Genomic DNA, 23,552 nt, shown 5'->3' with positions numbered 1-23,552 from the left:
AAGCGACTGCAGCGTTCTGATTGGTCACTGCCTGACTTTTCACTTGTCACGTGGTTTAAAACTTCAGCAAGATGGCGCGGAAACACTAACAGATGAGATTTGCTTTCTGTTTTTTCCTCGGGTTCAGCCAGTCGCTTTGGTCCACCGCGTCATCTCCAGATGTTCCAGTTCTCCATGACTCAGCAGCCTCAGGAAATATGGCTGCGTTCATGAGGAAAACAGAGTAGAAACCCTTCATTAGCTGCCATCACACGTTCTCGGACTGCTGCGTGGTTGCCGCCTGCTTCTCAGTGTGTCTTGTTGTTTTTATCCTGAGGGATGAGCGTGTTGGAAGTGAAGTTCGTCGCGGATGGAGATGTTCTGGAGCACATCCTGGACAAGCAGGAGGGTAAGGAGCTCGACTTTTCTGCCAGCGCTTGTAAAAAATGTTCAAACACTCATCAAATATATTTTAGGCAATTTAGGATACATTGAACTGTCCTTTTTCCGCGGTAGCCTCAATATTCAATGAATAACTTTTTCTCTAATCCAATTGGACTTAAAAGTATTATTAGGTTGGACTTAAATTCTGACAAATCTGGCCTTCTTTTACCAAGCTTCTTGGCCCAGTTGGCGCCCTGTTGGGGCCGTTTGTGTGTTTGGGATTATTATCCTCTGAGAAGAGCCATCTGATCCAAATTGTCCCCCACAGAAGTAATTAGTCTGGAGGTACATGATGAAACCAGAAAACCATAAAGGTAAACACCACAAACTGGAAACACCAGTGCCAGTGTCCACACTGAACTGGGCCAGTTGTCAAACATAGTGGTGGCAGCATTATGCTGAGAGGCTGTTTTGTTACCAGTAGTTCTGGCACAATAGTGAAGAGGCCACCAGATACCTCAACTTAAATCAACAGCTACATGGTTGAAACTAGGATACATTTGGCTGATCCGTTAGGAAAAAGATCCCGAACACACCTCTAACCTCGTTTTAAAATGGAGGCGACTTCGGGAATGGCCCAGACTTCAACTCCATTGAGAATTTGTGGACTGTGCTGTACCAGCTCTGCCAAGATGTTCTACCTCTAACTTGTTTGTGTTCTGCCTTAACAAGGCGTGCAGAGCAGCGCTGGCTCCGTGCAGAGGATGGTGAAGTTTAAGAGCCCACCTGGACGGAAGGGATGCAGAGAGGATGGACAACAGGATGAGGAGGAAAACGGAGTCTTTGATCAGCAGAATTACATCCAAGCTTTAGGAACAGATAATATTGAAGGTATCACAGACAGTTGGACAGTGCAGGCTGTCAGGTTCTTTATGCAGCCTTTATCAATTTGTTCTCAGGTTCCCCATTTCATCTGCTGGTGACAAAAGAAGCTTCAGGTGTGCTTTCTGGCTCTGGGTAGATGTTGGTGGTGCTCTGATTCAATTTACATTCAAGTCAGCTTTTACCAACATATATGTCCATCTCAGCAAATTAGAATATCATCAAAAAGTTCATTTATTTCACTGATTCATTTCTAAAAGTTTAACTCATATTTTGTAGAATCACTACACATAGAGTGATCTAGTTCAAGCGTTTATTTCGGTCCATTTGAATGATTATGGCTCCCAGCTAATAAAAAACCCAAATTCAGTTTCTCAGAAAATTTGACAAAAAAAAAAAAATCAGCCTGCACTCTGGTGAGGTGTTCAGGAATCCCAGGTTACTTTAATAGCGGCCTTCAGCTCATCTGCATTGTTGACTGCGGTGTCGCCAGGTTGCCAAGTTATGCTGGAAGTCCATAAAGCTCGTCAGCAGAAGGATGCATGTAGGGCTTTAAAACCTCCTCATTATCTCTTTCAGGAGTAGCTTGAAATGCAGCAGTTGTAGCCCAGCCGGATACAGCTGTGTGGTGGTTCTGGATGCTCTCACTCCAGCTGCAGTCCAGCTGCAGTCCAGGCCTTGTGAATCTCCTCCAAACGTTTAAATAAGCTTTTGCTGTACAATCCTGTAAAGGTTGCCGTTATCTCCTGTTTCAACGGGCAATCTTATGGTGTCGGACATAACATGGATGTGACATAACATTGTTCCTCTAAAAACTGTTTTCTATTTAGTTATTTTTAATATTAGAATTTTCTAAGAAACTGAGTTTTGGGGTTTTCATTAGCCATAATCATCTAAATTGCAGAAATAAACGTGAAATAAATGCATTTCCATATATGTTGATGTAAATTCAAAAGATGTTGCATTGGTAACAGTTTATGATACTAGACTGAGTATATATGATTAGAGTTTTGTGAACTGTCTGCAGTGTCTTTAGTAATAATTAATAAAGAAAAGATACTGCATTCATGTTATTTTCTTGGTTTTGCAGAAGACGAGGAAAGTTGGTCCAGAGTTGCTGGTTCCTCCATTTTTACATTCCAGAAAGTCAAACATGGCAACAGCATGGCCCACACTGGTGAGAGCTGCCAGTTTCCTCTTACATTTGTATTCTTTCAGTGTTTTTCTTCAGCTGGATGCATCACTTGTCATATTGGCCACTTTCTGTTTATATGTCTGGTTTGTGGACGCAGCCAGCGAGCTGGCTCGGACCCCTGGGAAAAGCGTGAGCTTCAGTTCGGCCGAACTCTGCAGCCCCACACGAACAGGCCGAAGTGAGTCCAGCAAATCGTCTCAAGGTTTATGATTGATCATATCCTGTGTTTTTTAATTATTTTAATGGGATGTGCTTTTCTTCTCTCTGTCTAGACCACAAAGCTGAAAACAGGACCCCACAAAAGGTAGGACCCCAAAAAGAAGTGTTATTTTAGAATGTGGTCTGAGATCTGTCTGGTCTCATAATCGGCTCTCCCTTATGGTTCTGAAAGCAGAGCAAGAAGGTCCAGTTTGTCTCCACAACCCCACACAGGCTTAGAAAGAGACTAACAGGTAAGTGTAACATGTGGTAATGAGATCTAGTCCAATGCCTTCCAAGAATTTTCACACTCACTGACACTTTTCATGTCTCGTCATGATAAATCCCCAAACTTCAATGTGTTTCGTTGGTGATTTCCTGGGATCTACCAGCACTAATTAATTCAGAAATGGGACATGGAATAAGAAAACTAATTCTTCAGGATTGTCCTGTTTGTTGCTTCATCCATTAGCTTGTCCCTGCTGAAGACAGATGTCCCCACAGCATGATGCTACTACCACCATGTTTCCCTTGCGGTTGGTGTGTTCAGGGTGTTGTGCAGTATTAGTTATTTGCCTCACATAAAACGTACCGTATTTTCCGCACTATAAGGCGCACTTAAAAACCATTAATTTTCCCAAAAAATGACAGTGCGCCTTGTAATCCGGAGCGCCTTATATATGGATCAATTGGTTAATTGGTTGATCCATACTGGTTGTACACGGCGCTCTGTCAAAATGTTTCAGTACGACTGGTAAACTACAAAGCCGCACCGCTTGCAGCATTACGGCTACCGTAGTCAGGGGCGTCGCCGAAGTAATAGCGGTAAACACCTGTACTGTGCTTACTCCTAGTCCAACACCACTTGTGTGTGTATAACGTTTGAATGTACTGTTGCAGGAATTGCCTGAACTATATGTGATTAGAAGCTCAGTGTGTGGGGTGTATGTTTCGTGTGTGTGTATGGAAGATGTTGACATTACTCCTCCGGACAGAGGTGGCGCTGTGTGCTGCCGTAGCTGAGAATCAAGAGTGAAGGAGTGACGTCGGTATTATTGTGTGTGTGGGGTGGGTAGAGACGGCGACCGGAGCAGCGGTGTATGAGTCTGTAAGCCCTGTGTTTTTACGTGCTGCAAAGTCATTAAAAAGAACCTCGAATCTCGTCAACAACTCAGTGTTTTGATGCTGTTTCTTCATGCTCAACTCAGCAACGTATGAGTGAGGGAGTTAACCCCGAGGAAACTAGTAACTTCGGCCCTGGAGAAAGCGTCTCCCCTGTGTCATCAGACTACGGTCAGGGGACAGAAACAGGAAAGGTTAACAGTACTAACGTTTGATTTAGTTCATCAAACTGTTTCTTTTACGTGTTTACTGAATCAGGGAAAAGTTCCCTTTCACGTTTTAACTAACGTTTGATTTCAACTTCAACTTCATAGACTCCAATGCATTCCTAACGTGCGGTTGGCTCTATTCAATAGATTTCTATGTAGAGGAGACCTTACCATGAGAGTGAATGGAGTTATCAGAACGCTGGTTTGTAGTGTATTAATAAAGTTTGACTGACTGACTTATCTGACTGTTTTGTTGACATTCTCTTTAGCACAGCTCCATCTAGTGGATGCATAACGCAACCCCAGTCAAACGTTAGACTGCAGTAGCTTCTATTCTATGCGCCTTATAATCCGGTGTGCCTTATAGTGCGGAAAATACGGTAATTAGGTGACTTCTGATAGAAATTGTTTGCTCTGAATTTTATTTTGGATTTTGGGGTATCGGAGTGAAGGAGGCTGAGCTTTTTACTTTTAAAGGAAATTTAAAACCATGTATCGTTTTCCTTCAACCTGACACTTCTGCACTACTATGTGTTGATCTATCACATCAAATCACATTAAAATACATTGAGGTTTGTGTTGAGAATATGTGGTAAAGTAAAATAATGAGAATTGTATTGCAACCACTATATGTAAATCTGGTGTAATGTGAATGTTTTCAGCACCGAGTCTTCGGTCGGACAGCGATAGTGAGCTCTCACCCTCTGATTCTGGGGAAGAGGAGGAGGAAGAGGATAAGCTAAAGGAAAAACAGAAAGTGAATAAAGAGGAAAAGGAGAACCAGAAAAACCAAAGAAGTGCCAGTAAAGGTTCATCTGTAGCTCTCTACAAGACTCCAACTAAGAAGAGCAAGAACACACCAGAACCTGTTAACCAGCCCACCATGACCGAGGAATATTTTGAGGCTCATGGCAGCTCCAAAGTTCTGACGTCGGACCGAACCCTCGAGCGGCTGCACACGCCTAAACTAGACAGGGTTTGTTGATTACTTCCAATGTTTTACTACCTGCTAAATGTGTCTGATTCTGCTTAAAGTGGAGACTGAATTTCTGTCTTTTCCCAGGAGACTTTGGCTCATCTTTTAGAAGGTAAACCGGCCTGTTACTCTAAGGAGATCCAGGAGCTGCACAACAAACACAGAAAGCACTTTACCAAATGGATGTTACAGTTACAGTAAGTATGGCTCTAATTTAGTCTTGTTTTTCTCAGGGTTTAAGCGTTAGCTCTGAAACATGCAGGGCCTTGCAAAGTTAGTCCTACTCCTTAAATGTTTCCATGTTTTACAACCACCAACTTCAAGGGATTGTATGAGTCAGATCAACACAGAGTAAAGCAAAATTGTGAAGCAGAATAAAAAGGAATAAACGTTTTATTAATAAGCCTAAGAATCCATTTGTACTCAGCCCCTGTGAAAATAAAACCCAGTACAAAGAATCGCTTTCAGAAGTCACCTATTTAGTAAATATCCGCTTGTGTTTTTTAATCTCAGTACAAATCCAGATGTTCTGTGAAGGACTCTTGGGTTTGTTAGAAAACATTAGAGAGAAACAGCATCATGAAGATGAACAAATACAGCAGACAGGTCAGGGAGTTGAAAGAAGGTTGGGGTCATAAAACAATACCCCCACCTCAGAGCTCTGTTCATCCATCATCTGGAAGCAGAACAATCAGAGCCCAACTACCAGGACATTGCAATCCACCTAAACCGACAGACCTGTAAGGAGAGCATTAATCAGAGAACCAATCAATAGGCCGATGGTAACTCTGGAGGAGCTGCAGAGACCCACAGCTTAGGTGAAAGGATCTGTTGACAAGACAACAATTAGTTGTCCTCTCCATAAAACAATTAGAAGTCTTGCTTGCTTGTCCCCATCAGGGACTGGGAAGATGGATGAATCCAACGTCCAGCAGGCCCACTGTAAGGTGTCTGAAGCGGATAAAGGCTGACCCCAAAAAATCTGCAGCTATGACTGCAGTGAAAGACTATTTTACAAAGTATTGACTGTGTGAAGCTGAATAAAAATGCATACCACACATTTTTATTTGTAAGGCAAGTCTATTTATGTAGCACATTTCAGTAACAAGACAATTCATGGTGCTGTACATGAAAAAAAAGAAAAAGAGACATAATAGGAAAAGTACATTACAGTGGTTTAAAGGTAATTAAATAATTACAGAATAAAAAATGAATAATTAAAAAGATAATAAAGAAATAATTTAAACAAAAAATTAACGATAAAATGATAAGAAAATGAGAGGAAATTTCGACTGAAAGGCAACTAATCATGCCTAGATGGCATAGTCAAAGGCCACTCTAAACAAATAAGTTTTTAATCTTGATTTAAAGCAACTTAGGGTTTCGGCGCTTTTACAGTTTTCTGGGAGTTTATTCCACATTAGTGGAGCATAAGAACTAAAAGCTGCTTCTCCATGTTTGGTTCTGGTTCTGGGTGTGCAGAGTAGATTTGAGCGAGAAGACCTGAGAGGTCTGGCTGGTTGATACACTGACAACAAGTCTGTAATGTATTTTGGTGCTAAGACATTCAGTGATTTAAAGACTAACAAAAGTATTTTAAACTCTATTCTCTGAGCTACAGGGAGCCAGTGTGAAGACACTGTTGCAGTAATTAATTCTACTAAAGATGAACGCATGAATTAGTTTTTCAAGGTCCTGCTGAGACATTAGTCCTTTAATCCTGGAGATGTTCTTTAGGTGGTAGAAGGCCGACCTAGTTACTACCTTTATGTGTCTCTGAAGGTTCAGGTCTGAGTCCATCACTACACCCTGGTTTCGAGCCTGATTGGTGGTTTCTAGCTGTATTAACTGAAGCTGTGTGCTAACTTTTAAACGCTCTTCCTTTGGTCCAAAAATGATTAATTTAGTTTTGTTTTGATTCAGCTGAAGAAAATTTAGGCACATCCATGCATCGATTTCTTCTAAGCATTTACCCAGCACTTGAATGGGTTTATAGTCACCTGGTGACATCGTAACGTATAGCTGTGTGCCGTCTGCATGGTTATGATAACTTACGTTGTTGTTTATTAAAATCTGAGTTAAGGGGAGCATATAAATATTGATCAGAAGGGGCCCTAAGATGGATCCTTGGGGAACGCCACATGTGATTTTTGTGGTCTCTGATGTAAAGTTACCTACTAACACAAAAAAGTCCCTGTCCTTCAAGTAGGATTTAAACCAGTTGAGTGCTGTACCAGAAAGGCCGACCCAGTTTTCCAGGCACTCTAATAAAATGGGGTGATCAACAGTGTCGAATGCTGCACTAAGGTCCAATAATACCAGCACTGTGGTTCTTCCACAGTCTGCATTCATACGGATGTCATTGAACACCTTGACAAGAGCAGTCTCTGTACTGTGGTGAGCAGGAAGCCTGACTGGAAGACATCGAAGCGGTTGGTCGTTGTTAGGAAGTTGTTTAACTGTTGAAAAACAGCTTTTTCAATAATACTGATGAAGGGGAGGTTTGATATAGGCCTGTAGTTCTGTAGTAGCAGCTTGTCCAAGTTGCTCTTTTTCAATAGAGGTTTGATAATTGCTGTTTGTTAACCTGTCGACCGTGGCAAATAATGCACGAGCATTGTTAATGTTTTTGCTGATGATCTCAGAAAAGATAAAATAATTTGCATTCGTGTATCATTTTCCTTCCACTTCACAATGCTGCTCTATTTTGTGTTGGTCTGTCACCTAAAATCCCAAATAAAACAGACAGAAGTTTGCGATTGTAACTTGTCAAAAAATAAAAAAGCCCAAAGGGTGTGAAAACTTCTGCGAGGCGTTATTGGACATCTGTGGATGTCTGTGTGCAGGTTGGGATTCAGTGTGCTGGTTTATGGTTTGGGCAGCAAAAAGGCTTTGTTAGAAGACTTCAGGGTGTCTCATCTGTCTCAAGAGATCCACCTCGTCATCAACGGATTCTTCCCCTCCATTACTCTCAAAACGGTTTGTATTCAAAAGAAAAAGAAAACAGAATAAAAACTTGTCTTTGTAATACCTTATACCTCCATTAACTGTTTTATTTCTTCTTCTTTAATTTCACTCCAATATTATTTCTTCAGATATTAAATGCTTTGACCTGTGAGGTTCTGGAGCACCAGGGAACGTTCCGAACCCCCTCAGATCAGATCCATTTCATTGCTCAGACCCTCAAAGACAGTAAGCGTTTATGTTGAAATGTTTTCCTCTTACGTTGGACTTGACTGACGTTTCCTCCCATGTCACCCCAGGCCCAGATCTCCACGTGTACCTGCTGATCTATAACATCGACGGACCAATGCTGCGAGGGGAGAAGACCCAGAGCGCGCTGGGGCAGCTGGCGTCCCTGCCTAACCTGCACTTGGTGGCCTCTATAGACCACATCAACGCTCCGTTAGGTGGCTGCTTGGAGAAACTTGGTTATTGATCACGGTGAAGGGTCTTCTTGTGGCTAAGTGGTTCCTGTGATGTTTCCAGTGTGGGACCAGTTTAAGCAGAGCCAGTTTAACTGGCTGTGGTGGGAGTGCGTGACGTTCCAGCACTATACCGAGGAGACGTCATATGAAAACTCGCTCCTGGTGCAGCAGACGGGCGCTCTGGTTCTGTCCTCTCTCACACATGTGCTGCGCAGCTTGACACCCAATGCAAGGTAAACCATCCGTGCTTACCCCTTAAGGACTTAAAATGAAAGTAAATTATTTATTGACTACTTTCTTAGAAGTACAGTGACGCTTAAGTCCACTCATCACCAGGAAGGATTCAAGTCAGTTTGAACCATTAATCCATAATTCAAGTGAACAAGTTTAAGGTTTTATTAAGATTTGAAAACTATACATCAGATATGCATCTGACTCCACAATGATAGAGCTTATTTGAATTGGTTAGTTTCTTGTCACCGGTTTGGTTAAGAATCATTTTCTAGAAAGTTCCAATGGGCTTGAGGTTGGGTCCATTCCAGGTGCTTAAAACCAGTTTTGGAATCACTGTGCTGCTGGAACACCGATCTGTGATGAAGTTTCAGTCAATCTGATGAAACCTTTGGCTTCAGGAACAACCAAGGAACTACCAGTGATCAAGCCCATAAGAAACTGAAGTAGTCTAACATCAACATGGACGGAGAGGTTGCTGAGCAAGAAGCCCGTTCTTAAATCTCAACAGAAAGTTGCTTCTGTCCACATGGACCCCTAAAGACTTCTGGAGAAGGAGATTTGTGGTCCGAAGAGACAAAAATGTAGCTCTTTGGCCACAATGATGATAAGAATGTTTGAAGGAGTCAAAAAGTGAAGCTTGCAAACCTAAGAGTATGGTACCGAAAGAAAGGCATGGGGATGGCAGCATCAGCTGTACAGGTGCAATGCAGAAAGTGGATCAAATGGTGAAGGAAGACTACCTCTAGATTCATTAACCTCCCCTCAAACCAACAACTAGATGGTTGAGACTTGGTGCGGTGGAAAGTTCTAACAGGAAAATGATCCCAAACACAAAACGGATAAAGCAGGCTAACATTTTGGCTCCAACCTCAACCTTTTTGAAAATGTACACAATGTGGACTCCGTGCCAGGAAACTAATTCTGCAAAGATGTGTGGCCAATAGGAAGAAATGGCCCAGAAGTATATAATGTGCACTTGATTTTGTCCCATTTGAGAAATTCCCCAATAAACTCAAAGTTGTGGAGCATGTTCTTGCTCTTAAATTCATTGATTGTTGAATAATCCTTTCACCCTGAATAAAGAACAATTAAAATGCTTCATAAAATGAAAAAATGACATTCATCCTGATGAAGAGTGGAGATGGACTATAAACTGGACCTGTAAATTCTTAAAATGAAATCTGGTTCATATCTTTTTTACCATTACTGGGATGTCAAACCTTTTTAGAGTTTATCCACTGAAAACATGTTCACTTTCTTTTTGCAGAGGAATCTTCAAACTGTTGGTAAAATTCAAGCTGGAAAACAAAGACAATCCTTCATACACAGGTAGGAATACTTTCACAAGCTGAAACTACTGAACAGTTATTTTCTTTTGGGGTCATTTCACCTCATCATTGTGATGACGTCAACACTTTTTATGCAACATGCAGGATTGTCATTCCAAGACTTTTACCAGCGCTGTCGAGAGGCGTTCCTGGTGAACTCTGATCTCACATTGAGGACTCAGCTGACAGAGTTCAGAGACCACAAACTGATCCGAACACGCAAGGTGCTTCACTTTAGGATTACCGACTTTACTCCTCGATGTGTATCCCTTCAATATAATTTAGTTTAATTTTACTTCACTACAGGGTGCAGACGGAGTGGACTACTTGATTGTTGCTGTGGAAACGAGCACGCTGATGGACTTCCTAGAGAATGAGGATGACGACTGAAAGGACAAGACTTTAAAATTATGATCTGTATTTTTCCCTGCAGGTTTTAGTTGAGCCATTGGCAAATTAAGAAACCCACGCTGGTATTTGCCACGGGGCTAATAGTTAAAATCACATTAATAAAGTGTTGGCTCTAAAAGCACCATTGCACTGTGACGTTCACATTAGTTTGATGTACACATCTTTGCAGATTTCGTCTGATCCAATGAAAGCAACAGTGAATTAAATTATTGCTGGATACTGTCTTTAATTTCAAAATAGAGCTACACGTTAAACACATTCATTCTTTTATTCTTGCAAGGCGTTTAGGCATGCAGCTAAACAATGAAAGCAATCAAATCTCTTGATGTTCGGGGAATCTTTGGCCACAAGAATGAGAAATTAAATCATGCACATACACAAGCAGACGGTACCAGGGGACGACGTGTGGGTCTTGGAATCCTGAGATTGGTGTTGGGAGTGGGATATTGGTCTCTGAGTTCATGCTGTGGATATCGTTAGTGCTGGATGTCTGCGGTTTTCTGAGCTGGCGATCTCTGACCATCTCCTGAATCCAGTGTGTAGGTCTGCAGCCTGTTCTGTGTGGCTGTGTGCACGACCTGGAGCTCCTCTTCATCCAGGTCACTCAAGAGAAGCAGAACCGCATCCAGGATGTGGGTCTGAAGAGAGCACAATAACTGGCATAAATTTCATTCAGCACTACGTTTCACAAGGGGGTGCTGCTTGCAGAAGTTACCTTTTTCATTGTTGGTTTCTCCACGGTGGAGGGAGAAGATGGAGAGGAGAATTTGTCTCTCGAGAGGGGCTTCATTCCCAACTCTTTCCTGATTTTGCTAACAAAAAATGGGATTTGAGAAACGTCCTCATCTGATAAAGTGAAACTGTTTACCTTGTTAATAGATGAAAGGTGAGAAAATCTACTTGGTCTCCTCCATGTTGTAGTTAAGTGGATCGTTCTCTGTCTCTGTGTCCAGAAGGCCATTGTTGGGAAGCTGGCTTTGGATGCTGCTAGTAGGTGTGCTGACCTCGTCACCTTCCACAAGAGCAAGCGCGATCTCATCCTCTGTTACCACTGAATACATAAAACGTCAGATGTGGACAGTGCCTCACAATCGTATTCACAGGCATCTGCACATTTTACCACGTTACAGGTGCAAATACAAAAACCTGAAAAGCGTTGCATGCATTTGTATTCTAATCCAGTGAAACCAGTTGCCTTCAGAACTCAATTACTGTGCCCACCAGCATAAATCCAGTTCTATGTAGGCCTCGGAAGTTATTTAAAGAACAAGCAACAGCCCCAGGAATATCAGGAAACTAAAACTACATCATCTGAACACACTATCACCACCCTGAAACGTGGAGGGGGTAGCATCATGCTGTGGGGGAGCTTTTTGTTTTATAGGGAAGCTGGTCTGAGGTGATGGGAAGATGGGTGGAGCAATAACAGGACGATCACTTGAAAATCTTGAGAGTTGTTTAGTTGCTTAGCCATAAAAAAAACGTACGTTTGCTGTTGTAATGTGACAAAATGTGGAAAAGTTCAAGGACTGTGAACACTTCTGTAAGCCTCTGAATATGACCCAACTACATCTTAGATAGTGAAAAAGGATTGAAAGTGAATGGACATCTCGGCCAGAACTGCCCTCTACCAGAGAGCTTGTACATAAAACCATGATTAAAAATAACCTTGATTGTCGAGCTTCTGGAGTCGAGGCAGGCATCGCAACACGGTTAGCCGATACCGGCTCGGGTCAGTCCCACAACAGGGGTTCTCAGCTAACCAGAGCACTCTGAGACGTGTCAGGGGGCGCAGATGGCACAGCTCTGACAGTGTAGGAATCATGTTCCTCCTCAGGTAGAGCTCACTTAGAGACAGACAGCCAGCCAAGGGAGATAAAGACGAGATGTTGTTCACACTGCAGATAGAGAAACAGGAAGAGCATTGTTGTCAGCAAATCGACACAAAATGGTTCCACAGATGTGACAGTAACAAGATATTGTCTATTGTTTGGCTAAAAAAAAAGTATGGATTTTCACAGCGGGATCTCCCCAAAGACAGTTTTTAAAGAGCAAACAGAGGAAAAGAAATCCCTAGTAATTCTGCTTTGTGTGTATATGGATCGATGACATCACAAGAGGCACAATAATGGAGCTGCACAGCTGGCATTAATAAAAAACAAACTGGGGCAGAGGAGCAACCTATGATGCATTTTAACACAGATATAGGAGCATTTCAGGTATGAACCAAAGACTGAGTCAGATGACCTACAAGCCATGAGTAATACTGCTGTGGGTGGCAAACTAAGGATGATGATGATGATTGACTCAGAACTTTGAATGGTGCAAATCTGAACATTTCTAATTAAATCTTTCTTCTGGTTGGTTTCTATGGATGTTTACCACTCATAATATGAGGAATGCTACACTGCTCAAAAAAATAAAGGGAACACTCAAATAACACATCCTAGATCTGAATGAATGAAATATTCTCATTGAATACTTTGTTCTGTACAAACTTGAATGTGCTGACAACAAAATCACACAAAAATCATCAATGGAAATCAAATTTATTCACCAATGGAGGCCTGGATTTGGAGTCACACACAAAATTAAAGTGGAAAAACACACTACAGACTGATCCAACTTTGATGTAATGTCCTTAAAACAAGTCAAAATGAGGCTCAGTATTGTGTGTGGCCTCCATGTGTCTGTATGACCTCCCTACAACCCCTGGGCATGTTCCTGATGAGACGGTGGATGGTCTCCTGAGGGATCTCCTTCCAGACCTGGACTAAAGCATCCGCCAACTCCTGGACAGTCTGTGGTGCAACGTGACGTTGGTGGATGGAGCGAGACATGATGTCCCATGATGTCTCAATTGGATTCAGGTCTGGGGAATGGGCGGGCCAGTCCATAGCTTCAATGTCTTCATCTTGCAGGAACTGCTGACACACTCCAGCCACATGAGGTCTAGCATTGTCCTGCATTAGGAGGAACCCAGGGCCAACCACACCAGCATATGGTCTCACAAGGGGTCTGAGGATCTCATCTCGGTACCTAATGGCAGTCAGGCTACCTCTGGCCGTGCGGCCCTCCAAAGAAATGCCACCCCACACCATTACTGACCCACTGCCAAACCAGTCATGCTGAAGGATGTTGCAGGCAGCAGATCGCTCTCCACGGTGTCTCCAGACTCTGTCACGTCTGTCACATGTGCTCAGTGTGAACCTGCTTTCATCTGGGAAGAGCTCAGGGCGCCAGTGGTGAATTTGCCAATCCTGGTGTTCTCTGGCAAATACCGAGCGTCCTGCACGGTGTTGAGCTGTGAGCACAACCCCCATTTGTGGACGTCGGGCCCTCATACCATCCTCATGGAGTCGGTTTCTAACCGTTTGTGCAGACACATGCACATTTGTGGCCTGCTGGAGGTCATTTTGCAGGGCTCTGGCAGTGCTCCTCTTGTTCCTCCTTGCACAAAGGTGGAGGTAACGGTCCTGCTGCTGGGTTGTTGCCCTCCTACGGCCTCCTCCACGTCTCCTGGTGTACTGGCCTGTCTCCTGGTAGTGCCTCCAGGATCTGGACACTACGCTGACAGACACAGCAAACCTTCTTGCCACAGTTCACATTGATGTGCCATCCTGGATGAGCTGCACTACCTGAGCCACTTGTGTGGGTTGTAGAGTCCGTCTCATGCTACCATGAGTGTGAAAGCACCACCAACATTCAAAAGTGACCAAAACATCAGCCAGAAAGCATAGGTACTGAGAAGTGGTCTGTGGTCCCCACCTGCAGAACCACTCCTTTATTGAGTGTGTCTTGCTAATCGCCAAAGATTTCCCCCTGTTGTCTATTTTATTTGAACAACAGCTGTGAAATTGATTGTCAATCAGTGTTGCTTCCTAAGTTGACAGTTTGATTTCACAGAAGTTTGATTTACTTGGAGTTTTATTGTGTTGTTTAAGGGTTCCGTTTATTTTTTTGAGCAGTGTATATTCTGCCTGTGCTCCACTGCAGCACAATACTCTGGCTTCCTCCCATAGTTCAAAAACATGACTGTTAGGTTAATTAGTCTCTCTCAATTGTCAATTGGTATGAGTGTGTAAGCAATGTTAGGGTTAGGTTTAGGTCTCAGTCTATATCAGAGTTATCATTAGCCAACACGCAGAAGTTGCCCCCTGATCAACACTACCAGGTGAAGTTAGGAAGTTGTGCGACGCCGCATTAAATAGCCATTAACCAAAATGCTTTCTACAACTTTTTGAAACCCTAAACTTTATGCTTCAGGTTAAGAGACGGCTCCAAAGCATCAATAGGAACACCATTCAGGCTGGAGGCAGTTCAGGCAAGATCTACAAACAGAAATATTCTGAAAGGATATTCATTTCAAAGGCATTGAAAGGTTTACTGACTTCTAAACTAGCAGAACAATATCCTTTTTTAAAATAGAACCGTTTGACTATTTGGCACTGATCATAAACAGTGCATATTTTTTAATAATGTCAGAAATCCAGGCTGTGGAATAAAAGATTTCAGTGCAATCTAATGTCACAATGAAAGCCTTTTTTTTTTTTTTGCAAGAAGTACTTTTTCTAAGAGTCTATAATGGGCTCATTAAAGGTATGTCTGCCTAATCATTATTTTGGTGGAAGCAGGACTACAAACCATAGCCATACAGAGTGAAATTAAAGTGGAATTTGATTTACAATGTGAATAAATAAATAAATAAAAAATAAAAATAAGCATAAATAGATAGATGTATTCCATGTGAACTGTGATCAGTTCCCTTACGCCTTATGTGATGTCACCAGAGGCACGTTCAAATAGAAGCTTGTTTTTGGAAGGGTAGATTTTACCATGAAATAAAGATTTACTATGAAGTAGAAAAACAAATGACAAAACTGCCCATAACGTGGTCTTATAGGTGACGTGATGTTTAAAGTGACTTTGGTTGATTTTCCAGGAAAGCCTTTTTCACAGCTTTAACAAGAAGTCTATAATAGATATAGAAAACAAAGAGCTCACTTGACCAACCTGAGAGTCAAGACTTCAATACTGGGCATCTGAGAGAAGATAGAAATCTGAAACGACATACATTTATACAACTACATGATTGTTTGAAAAACTACATCAAAGGTCAACACAATTTAGTAAGAAACATGCATTCACACAACTTTGACTACTCACGTCAGTTAGGTTGCAACCCCTGTAAAACAACACGCACCACAAGGTCAGCTCAGACTTAAAATATAGAGCCCGTCATTCTTAACCAACGCGGCTCTTAACATGTAGACCAACAACCAGGTAAATTAGAGATGTGATCAATTTAAACTCCTACCAGCAGTTTAGTTTCTTCACACTTTCCAAGTCGGAGGCCTTAGCCTTAGCAAGAACAAGTTTCCGTGTTAGCTTCATTGCCTATCATCTACACGCCTTAAAAATTAGGAATATTTTCAATTAAATGTATATTAACAAACAACAAAGGCTGCATCATGACAGCATCTGCGTACAAACATTTCTGCTCGGCTGCACCGGGAAAAGCTGGCGTCTACAACATTAATGCGCATGCGCGTATCTAACAACACGTCCTTAGTTACGGCTCGTAATAACAACTTGTCTTTAATTGTTCTTGCTTTTTTTGTTAACATCATACACTAGTTAGTACCGAAATCATTACTTTAAGAAGCCATTGTTTAAGCCATTTAAAGCGTAAAATTTGTAATTGTCCTGTGTGAAAACTCAAAATCCCACAATGCCGCTTAAGTGAATCAGTAAATCGCGCCTGCGCACTAAGGCTCTCCCTCTTTGGACCTACGTCTCCACTGAAACGATGGTGAGCCTAGCCTGCTCCGTTCATAATCCGAATCAATCTCACTTTTACTGTGTTATAAATCGTATTTTTGCCCCTACGGAGGCTTTGTAGGGACCGTATTTGTCCGTCCAGAATATTATTTTGGTTTGTTTGGTGGTTGAATTGTCAGTAAAAACGATGTTTTTGGAAACCACTGACACAGAAATGGCTGCCGCTTTAGCTCTGTTAACCAAGCCAGGCCGGCTGGTCACATTTCATTCAGTGACTGCTTAATGCCAGTCGCTACAACGTAACCCCAGCACCTCCTCGGGTGTGTTACATTAAACTAAAAATAACGCGTCATTTTTAGTTTCTCTACGGAATTGGTTGCGTTTTGAACGGCTCTAAAATTGTTGCGTTGAAGTGAGTAGGCTAGCCTAGTCAAGAGAGCGTTACGTTTGCCTAGTCAGTCTGACCCTGAAAAGCTACTGCTGGCCGTTTTGTCCCGTTTCCAGGTGTCTGACCTTACTGGTACCAATATTAAGCACATAAATAGTATTTTATAGGGTCCTGAATTTGCTCAGAATAACTGAAAACGGCCATGGAGACACTTGTTAGCCTAGCAAAGCTTTCCAGCACACTGCCAAGTTGCATGAATCCTGGTTATCACAGTGAATATGTTATATGTCTCCGTAACAATCCTACTGTTTCTGTCTCCAGGCCAAGCGCACCAAGAAGGTGGGGATTGTTGGTAAATATGGCACGCGTTACGGCGCGTCGCTGAGGAAGATGGTGAAGAAGATTGAAATCTCCCAGCATGCTAAATACACTTGCTCTTTCTGTGGAAAGGTAAGTGTTGGGAGTCTGTGAAAGTATTCAGTTTGAGATGGTATTTTTTTTTTTTTTATGTTTGGTTTTTGGAGTAGGAATGCCTCCATGATATCATGTCCAAATTTTATGGAAGCAACGTGGGGAGTTACACTTGAAGAAGTTGAAAGCTTACATATGTCATTATTTTACAGACCAAGATGAAGAGGAGGGCTGTTGGCATCTGGCACTGCGGGTCCTGCAAGAAGACGGTGGCCGGAGGTGCCTGGACGTACAAGTATGTTTTACCTATTTAGTGTTTCTGTTGCTCAGCTCTCTGTGTTTAAGTTTATTTTGCAGGAACCTCACAGCTATGGTCCATCCTTCAAATGGTTATTAAAATACGGTCAATGGTTTGTATGTTTATTGGCATCAGTTTGTCTTCTCCACGAAGCATGTTTGGCAATTGCTGTTGCATTAAACAGTTAATATGCATTGGGTCAGCAGCCAGCTAAATAACTGGATAATGTTTTTATTTTTTTTGGGAAAGTGGCCAGGTGTCATACATGTTGGTGCTCTTTCTAGTAACTCCTGGAAGGTTTAGCTCGGGCATTGAGGATTTAAAGCAATGTGTGTTTTTAAATGAGGAAAACACCTAAAATCTACATGTGTGTGCCTTGAGGACTGGGGCTGTTTATCGCATTACAGTGATTAAGGCTGCACAATATATTGCGAATAAATCATCACCGCAGTATCAGTGTGGCCATTATTCATATCGCAAAGAACTGTTTGGGGTGCAATAATTGTTGCGTATTATAATATATTCGTTTTTTCATGTTTGTGGCAAAAAGATTCTTAAAAGGGTGATTGTCTCCCGTGTGTATGTTTTTTGTCATATTGGAAATTAACAAATGGGTTATTGCTGTTTTTATTTATTATTTTTTTTTCACAGTCTAAGCATCAGAAAATTCACCCTTTTGCCATTTTGTTTTTCCAGTTTATACCCTTATATTTTTTTAAAGATTTGATATTAAAACCTATTATTTTAAATCATCTGTTGCCAAAACGGGTTAGAAATGTCCCAGAACTTGGTATTAAATGAACCAAGGTTGGTACAAAATGTCCTTTGGTAGACAGGTGGTTACAAAACCCCCAAAACAGTTTATGTATGGGCAGGGGGAGAATTGGTCCCCACTGTTCTCACCCATTTGTTCGTAGGAGCATTTGTGTGCATTCCTGTTTTATTCATTGTTAAACTTGAAAGTATTGCATAACAAATTGATTTAATCAATACATGTTAAACCTGTAATATGCAAGCCTACTTGACTTGATTCTGTACCAAAGGGGAAATGCAAACTATACCTAACGGAGCTGCATCAATGTTTCTTTATTTTGTGTGAAGATAACTGAATAACTTGTAGGTATAACAGGGATGCACAGGGTCTTCAGCGTGTTTTAATATTTGTCTTTTTGTTCTTGCAGCACAACATCTGCTGTCACAGTCAAGTCTGCAATCAGGAGACTGAAGGAACTGAAGGACCAGTAAACCAGTGCACAGCTGGTGGATTTGGGACTTTGTTTTCTATTATTTCAGCCGAACTGGACATGGCCTCAACATCCAAAAATAAAAGTCTGGACCAGAGATCCTTGTGTCCTTGTGTATATGTGTTAAAATTAAAAACCTGTGGGTCTTCTCATGGAGGATGCTTCACTGCCACTCAGGGTGTAATTGGGTTTTAGCATGAAGCAGTATGTAAACATAAAACCTTACAACAGTTTTTAAAGTACAAACCAGTTATTCACACAACATTAATCATAGTTTTTTGTCTTGAGTTTGCATTTTCATCGGATAACAATATTGTGAATAGGCATGAATAGATATTTGACTGTTCAAACTGGTTTCTGTAGAATCATGGTCAATTTAAAATCTCAAATCTAAATGGAGAAGATTGTTAATAGAAGCTGTGATTTGGTGGCAAAGAAAAACGCCTAAAGGCTTCTAGTGAAGGGATGGAGATGATCTATCAGCAGTACTCAAGAAATTTAATTTGGTGTTTGTGGGGAGGACATGTTTGGATAAACATAAGTTCAAGCTGTCAGAACAAGTTGACCCAAAACATACTTGTGAAATGCACTTTTTAGTGTTGAGAAAATATTACTCGTCTTACCTTTTTTAGATTGATCAAAAGAAAGTTCTAAAAATGAGTACACTGCATTGGAGCTACCTCACGAAAGTAGAATTAATCCAGAACCTGAGAAAGTTGGGCTTGACAAAGACCTGTCAGAGCCTCCTGAACTAATTGGTTTCATGAATGCCAGGCTGAGGATAAGCTGCAAAGTTATTTCAGGTTTAAGTATTTCTGCAAAGTAAACAATGGCTGTGTTGAAGTGAGCATCAGGTCAGTCACAAGTTTACTGATGTGGAATAAGTTATGTCTTGGATATAGGTATAGATCTATATGGATCTTTTTTTTTTTTTAGCAAATTTGTAAACTGAAAGCTGCAGAAGTGACCAACGTCCAGTAGGTGGCAGCAGGGCCCCACTTACCGGAGGCAAATTCCTTGTTTGTATGCACGAACTTGGCAATAAAGCTGATTCTGATTCTGATTAAAAGGCAAGCCTCTATTGAAAATTGTGTCTTTGCAAGTGCCTGATCAAAATAAATAAAATTATGTGCAAATTAAATTATTAAATTTCAACCACTCACTACTCAGCGCGGCTTTGCTCGCTGATTAGGGTATTTCTATTGGCCCTTTTCCATGGGCTCTATTTTTGCCGGGGCTTGGATCCATTCAGCCCGTTTTTTGCCCGTTTGTGATGTATCTTGAAGGGGGCGCTGTTACTCACGGCTCCAGCTGACTCCTGGTAAATACTAGCATGGCTGCGTCCAGTGTGTTCCGACCGGGGCTTTTCAACCACAGAGTAGCGATAGTGACCGGCGGAGGGACCGGGATCGGTAAAGCCATCGCTGCGGAGCTGCTGGAGCTGGGTGAGACTAATTCTGTTCTAATGAAGTTTACTTTCTTACTTTTAACAGGGTTAACAGATTGTTCAACGTCTGTCTGGCGACTGCGGCCAAATGAACTCCAGGACAGATTCATGTTTTCTAGGTGATCATTAACAACCTTGAAATGTGTTACATTTATCAGTCTAACTGTGCATGCGCAGCGTTCGGGTTACAGCTTACTCTGTGGTGTTTTACAGTTGGATTCAGTAGAATTGCATACTAATTTCAGTATAGAGAGCCATATTTTCATGGCATGACTTTTCATGACCACATAGTAACTTGTTGATCATCAGATGCATTTCATTGTCTCTTTTGATCCAAGTGTTGTTGCTCTGTCTGCAGGCTGCAGTGTGGTGATCTCCAGCAGGAAGGCAGAACGGCTGGAGGCAGCAACTCAAGAGATGAGACAGAAGATCCCCACCAGCAGCCCTGCAAGTGTCACCTCTGTACCCTGTAACATCCGTAGTGAAGATGAGGCGAGAGAACATTTTCAGCCTCTGCATGCTAATCTGCTCAGTTCATGATCGACTGCTTTGATTGAACTGTTGCATCTCTGTGCTTTTTCTGTGACAGGTGAAGACTCTTGTGTCATCAGTGCTGAAGCAGTATGGTAGGATAGACTATCTGGTGAACAACGGAGGCGGTCAGTTCAGCAGCCCAGTGGAGCACATAGCCTCCAAAGGCTGGAAAGCTGTGATAGACACCAACCTCACTGGAACCTTTTACTGCTGCAAGGAGGGTAAGTCAGGCACCTGCAGTGCCTTAGACTAATATTAATACTCTTTGAATTGTTCCACCTTTTCATTTTAGATCGATAAACTTCAGTATTTTTTATTGGGATATGTGTCAGTGCAATCGTGAAGTGGAGGTAGGAAGAATGATTCGTTTTCCAAATCATTTTAAAAAATACACTTAAAAGCATGACAGGCATTTGTAGTCAGCTCCTCCAAGTCACTGCCTTTAGTCTGTTGCAGTATGTCTTTAACATCTTCGTCGGGAGCTCCACAGGGTCAATATACACGGCCGGGCTGCTATAGCCAAACCTTTGGTCACTCATGCCAATGCCAAACGTCGTTTTCAATGATGCAAGGAGCGCAAATCTTGGGCTGTGGACAATGTGAAACATGTATTGTTCTCTGATGAGTCCACCTTTACTGTTTTCCCCACATCCGGGAGAGTTACGGTGTGGAGAAGCCCCAAAGAAGCGTACCACCCAGACTGTTGCATGCCCAGAGTGAAGCATGGGGGTGGATCAGTGATGGTTTGGGCTGCCATATCATATCATTCCCTTGGCCCAATACTTGTGCTAGATGGGCGCGTCACTGCCAAGGACTACCAAACCATTCTTGAGGACCATGTGCATCCAATGGTTCAAACATTGTATCCTGAAGGTAGTGCCGTGTATCAGGATGACAATGCACCAATACACACAGCAAGACTGGTGAAAGATTGGTTTGATGAACATGAAAGTGAAGTTGAACATCTCCCATGGCCTGCACAGTCACCAGATCTAAATATTATTGAGCCACTTTGGGGTGTTTTGGAGGAGCGAGTCAGGAAACGTTTTCCTCCACCAGGATCACGTAGTGACCTGACCACTATCCTGCAAGAAGAATGGCTTAAAGTCCCTCTGACCACTGTGCAGGACTTGTATATGTCATTCCCAAGATGAATTGATGCTGTATTGGCCGCAAAAGGAGGCCCTACACCATACTAATAAATTATTGTGGTCTAAAACCAGGTGTTTCAGTTTCATTGTCCAACCCCTGTAGCTGTCCTGTCATTAGATATTCTTAATCAACCTGTACCTTTACAGCTCCTCCAGTGATACCATGAAGACAGTAGGTTGCACTGGATTTTACTTATAGGCATTGGATTAAAAAGGTCAGAATAAAAAAGCACGCCTCACTTTTCAGAATTTTAGATTACTTTGTGGCTGTAACGTGGCAAAATGTTGAAACTCTGAAGGGGTATGAATACTTGCTTCTCTGCTTGACTGTCACCTGTCCCTGCACTCAGTCTACACAGTCTGGATGAAGCAGCATGGAGGAGTGATTGTCAACATCATCGCCGACATGTGGAAAGGCTTCCCAGGCATGGCGTAAGATGCGTTTCTCCACCAAATTGACAAAAAATGTAAACATTTCCTGCACGCTTCTTTTTACATCCCGCTGTTTCCTCTCACTGACAGCCATACAGGAGCAGCGAGGGCAGCAGTGGACAACCTAACCAAGACTTTGGCCATCGAGTGGGCATCCTCAGGAGTCCGAGTCAATGCCTTGGCACCTGTATGTGAAGTTATGAGCTGATCACGTTCAAAGTTTTTTATGCTGCACTAACTAGGGTACATGTTCGGTTTAAGGGAACAATATTTTCCAAAACGGCAATGGAGAACTATAAGGAGCTTGGACCTCATCTCTTCAGGATGTCCATCCCATTTAGCCCTGCAAAGAGATTAGGAGTGCCAGAAGAGGTGTGTACTTGTTTATGTACACCCACACACACACAGACACACTCTGTAGTCTGTAGCTGTGTGATGTCAACAACTACAGCTTATAGTAAAGATATATATCTAAGATTGAGTTGGAATGCACAAATTACCCAATAAAACTACTAACTTAATTATTTGAGGTTTTCAGTCTGGAAATTGGTGTCATGACTCATTTTTCTTCTTAACCAACCCATGCTGCAGTAGAGCTAACTTGATCTGCGGAAATATTAATTTATAAGAGGACTTTGAAGCCATAAGAACCCACTTTTCTCCATTCAGATCTCTTCTGCTGTATGCTTCCTGCTGTCCCCTGGTGCCTCGTACGTCTCTGGAGCCACCCTGAAGGTGGATGCAGGACAGAGTCTGTACCACTCCCTATGGGAGATACCTGGTATGTGCATCTCACAGCTACACTTGAATCCTCAACTTTGAAGGGTTGTGTTTGACAGCTCGCTGTACTTTATAATGAGCTGAATAATTGTGTGTGTTTGTGTGCAGACCACGGCTCATGGCCTGAAGCTCCACAGGGGGAAAACCTGGACGCTCTGAAGGAACTGCTCAAGCACCAAAGCAAACTTTAATAAATCCTGTTATATGCAAAACTAAAAACGTTTGGACAATAAATGCCACAAAGATACAGCCGTATATCCACCATGGCCAATAGGCACTAAATATGTAGAGTGATTTATTGTGGAAAATTTTATATAAATTTGTATATGATTACTACGTATATGTTATGTTTTTGTTTTGTTTGGATAGTGAGACATAACTCAAAGATTTGAATTGTACTTAAAGATATTTTAATTATTAGCCTTTTTAGCTGTTTTAATAATAATAATACCCTAATTTTTGTTTTAATCAAAACATAAGGGCTTTACAAATGGAAATTTAAAGGCTTTCAAACTACAAAACACCGAAACAGAATAAAAATGTAACCATTAAAATACGTGCAGTCTGTTTGTTTTCGCTTTTATCTGAGACTAAAAAAAGATTTTAAAAAATCTGGAATTTCAACATTTTTAAGGTCTGGATAAGTACGGGAAAAGAAAATAGAAATTGGAAATGTTTTCTGAATTTCCTTATTTACTTCCTTATTCAATTTTCTAAGTTGTATCCATCCATTTGTTTTG

At 41.8% G+C, this 23,552-nt stretch overlaps 4 protein-coding genes across 8 annotated transcripts; 3 read left to right on the top strand and 1 right to left on the bottom strand.

The window, feature by feature from the left end:
- Nucleotides 1-40: 40 nt before the first annotated feature.
- On the top strand, nt 41-10,555 carry orc2 (origin recognition complex, subunit 2). Of its 3 annotated transcripts, none has more exons than XM_047368478.1 (15): nt 41-388; nt 1,096-1,254; nt 2,339-2,422; nt 2,538-2,618; nt 2,713-2,744; nt 2,832-2,892; nt 4,632-4,945; nt 5,033-5,142; nt 7,792-7,924; nt 8,041-8,137; nt 8,209-8,355; nt 8,435-8,606; nt 9,875-9,936; nt 10,041-10,159; nt 10,242-10,555. In XM_047368478.1, exons 1-15 carry the CDS (start codon nt 319-321, stop codon nt 10,323-10,325), a joined length of 1,725 nt encoding a protein of 574 aa, XP_047224434.1. In that variant the 5' UTR covers nt 41-318; the 3' UTR covers nt 10,326-10,555. The 3 variants fall into 3 exon arrangements, with proteins under 3 accessions (XP_047224434.1, XP_047224432.1, XP_047224433.1); XM_047368476.1 differs by having other exon boundaries at nt 42-388; nt 2,336-2,422; XM_047368477.1 differs by having other exon boundaries at nt 43-388; nt 2,336-2,422; nt 2,835-2,892.
- On the bottom strand, nt 10,548-15,878 carry cfap410 (cilia and flagella associated protein 410). 2 transcript variants are annotated; one of them, XM_047368487.1, is made up of 7 exons: nt 15,664-15,878; nt 15,513-15,531; nt 15,360-15,430; nt 12,015-12,244; nt 11,247-11,397; nt 11,062-11,158; nt 10,548-10,984 (listed from the first exon to the last, which is right to left on the bottom strand). In XM_047368487.1, exons 1-7 carry the CDS (start codon nt 15,738-15,740, stop codon nt 10,823-10,825), a joined length of 807 nt encoding a protein of 268 aa, XP_047224443.1. In that variant the 5' UTR covers nt 15,741-15,878; the 3' UTR covers nt 10,548-10,822. The 2 variants fall into 2 exon arrangements, with proteins under 2 accessions (XP_047224443.1, XP_047224444.1); XM_047368488.1 differs by having other exon boundaries at nt 15,360-15,406.
- A 145-nt stretch (nt 15,879-16,023) lies between these two features.
- Nucleotides 16,024-18,562, top strand: rpl37a (ribosomal protein L37a). The gene is made up of 4 exons (XM_047368489.1): nt 16,024-16,158; nt 16,837-16,965; nt 17,139-17,221; nt 18,406-18,562. The coding sequence occupies exons 1-4, from the start codon at nt 16,156-16,158 to the stop codon at nt 18,467-18,469; spliced, it is 279 nt and encodes a 92-aa protein (XP_047224445.1). The 5' UTR covers nt 16,024-16,155; the 3' UTR covers nt 18,470-18,562.
- A 1,087-nt stretch (nt 18,563-19,649) lies between these two features.
- On the top strand, nt 19,650-23,368 carry pecr (peroxisomal trans-2-enoyl-CoA reductase). 2 transcript variants are annotated; one of them, XM_047368484.1, is made up of 8 exons: nt 19,650-19,913; nt 20,274-20,407; nt 20,505-20,670; nt 21,951-22,032; nt 22,123-22,219; nt 22,294-22,404; nt 22,702-22,813; nt 22,921-23,368. In XM_047368484.1, the coding sequence occupies exons 1-8, from the start codon at nt 19,802-19,804 to the stop codon at nt 23,001-23,003; spliced, it is 897 nt and encodes a 298-aa protein (XP_047224440.1). In that variant the 5' UTR covers nt 19,650-19,801; the 3' UTR covers nt 23,004-23,368. The 2 variants fall into 2 exon arrangements, with proteins under 2 accessions (XP_047224440.1, XP_047224441.1); XM_047368485.1 differs by having other exon boundaries at nt 19,896-20,034.
- The last annotated feature ends 184 nt before the right edge of the window (nt 23,369-23,552 follow it).

This window comes from Girardinichthys multiradiatus, chromosome 6, assembly GCF_021462225.1.
Source record: "Girardinichthys multiradiatus isolate DD_20200921_A chromosome 6, DD_fGirMul_XY1, whole genome shotgun sequence".
NCBI classification, from domain to species: Eukaryota; Metazoa; Chordata; class Actinopteri; order Cyprinodontiformes; family Goodeidae; genus Girardinichthys; species Girardinichthys multiradiatus.
This window is presented reverse-complemented; position numbering and strand designations above follow the sequence as displayed.

Excerpts from the sequence above, each read along its gene's own strand:
- orc2 (XM_047368476.1), top strand. The coding sequence starts at position 319 with ATGAGCGTGTTGGAAGTGAAGTTCGTCGCGGATGGAGATGTTCTGGAG. Across the intron at positions 2,619-2,712 it reads CCCCACACGAACAGGCCGAA|ACCACAAAGCTGAAAACAGG; the intron begins GTGAGTCCAGCA and ends CTCTCTGTCTAG. Across the intron at positions 9,937-10,040 it reads AGACAATCCTTCATACACAG|GATTGTCATTCCAAGACTTT; the intron begins GTAGGAATACTT and ends TGCAACATGCAG.
- pecr (XM_047368484.1), top strand. The coding sequence starts at position 19,802 with ATGGCTGCGTCCAGTGTGTTCCGACCGGGGCTTTTCAACCACAGAGTA. Across the intron at positions 20,408-20,504 it reads ACATCCGTAGTGAAGATGAG|GTGAAGACTCTTGTGTCATC; the intron begins GCGAGAGAACAT and ends TTTCTGTGACAG. Across the intron at positions 22,814-22,920 it reads CTCCCTATGGGAGATACCTG|ACCACGGCTCATGGCCTGAA; the intron begins GTATGTGCATCT and ends GTTTGTGTGCAG.
- rpl37a (XM_047368489.1), top strand. Across the intron at positions 16,966-17,138 it reads CTTGCTCTTTCTGTGGAAAG|ACCAAGATGAAGAGGAGGGC; the intron begins GTAAGTGTTGGG and ends ATTATTTTACAG. Across the intron at positions 17,222-18,405 it reads GGAGGTGCCTGGACGTACAA|CACAACATCTGCTGTCACAG; the intron begins GTATGTTTTACC and ends TTGTTCTTGCAG.
- cfap410 (XM_047368487.1), bottom strand. The coding sequence starts at position 15,740 with ATGAAGCTAACACGGAAACTTGTTCTTGCTAAGGCTAAGGCCTCCGAC. Across the intron at positions 11,398-12,014 it reads CCAGAAGCTCGACAATCAAG|TGGTAACAGAGGATGAGATC; the intron begins GTTATTTTTAAT and ends TTATGTATTCAG. Across the intron at positions 10,985-11,061 it reads AGAAACCAACAATGAAAAAG|ACCCACATCCTGGATGCGGT; the intron begins GTAACTTCTGCA and ends TGCTCTCTTCAG.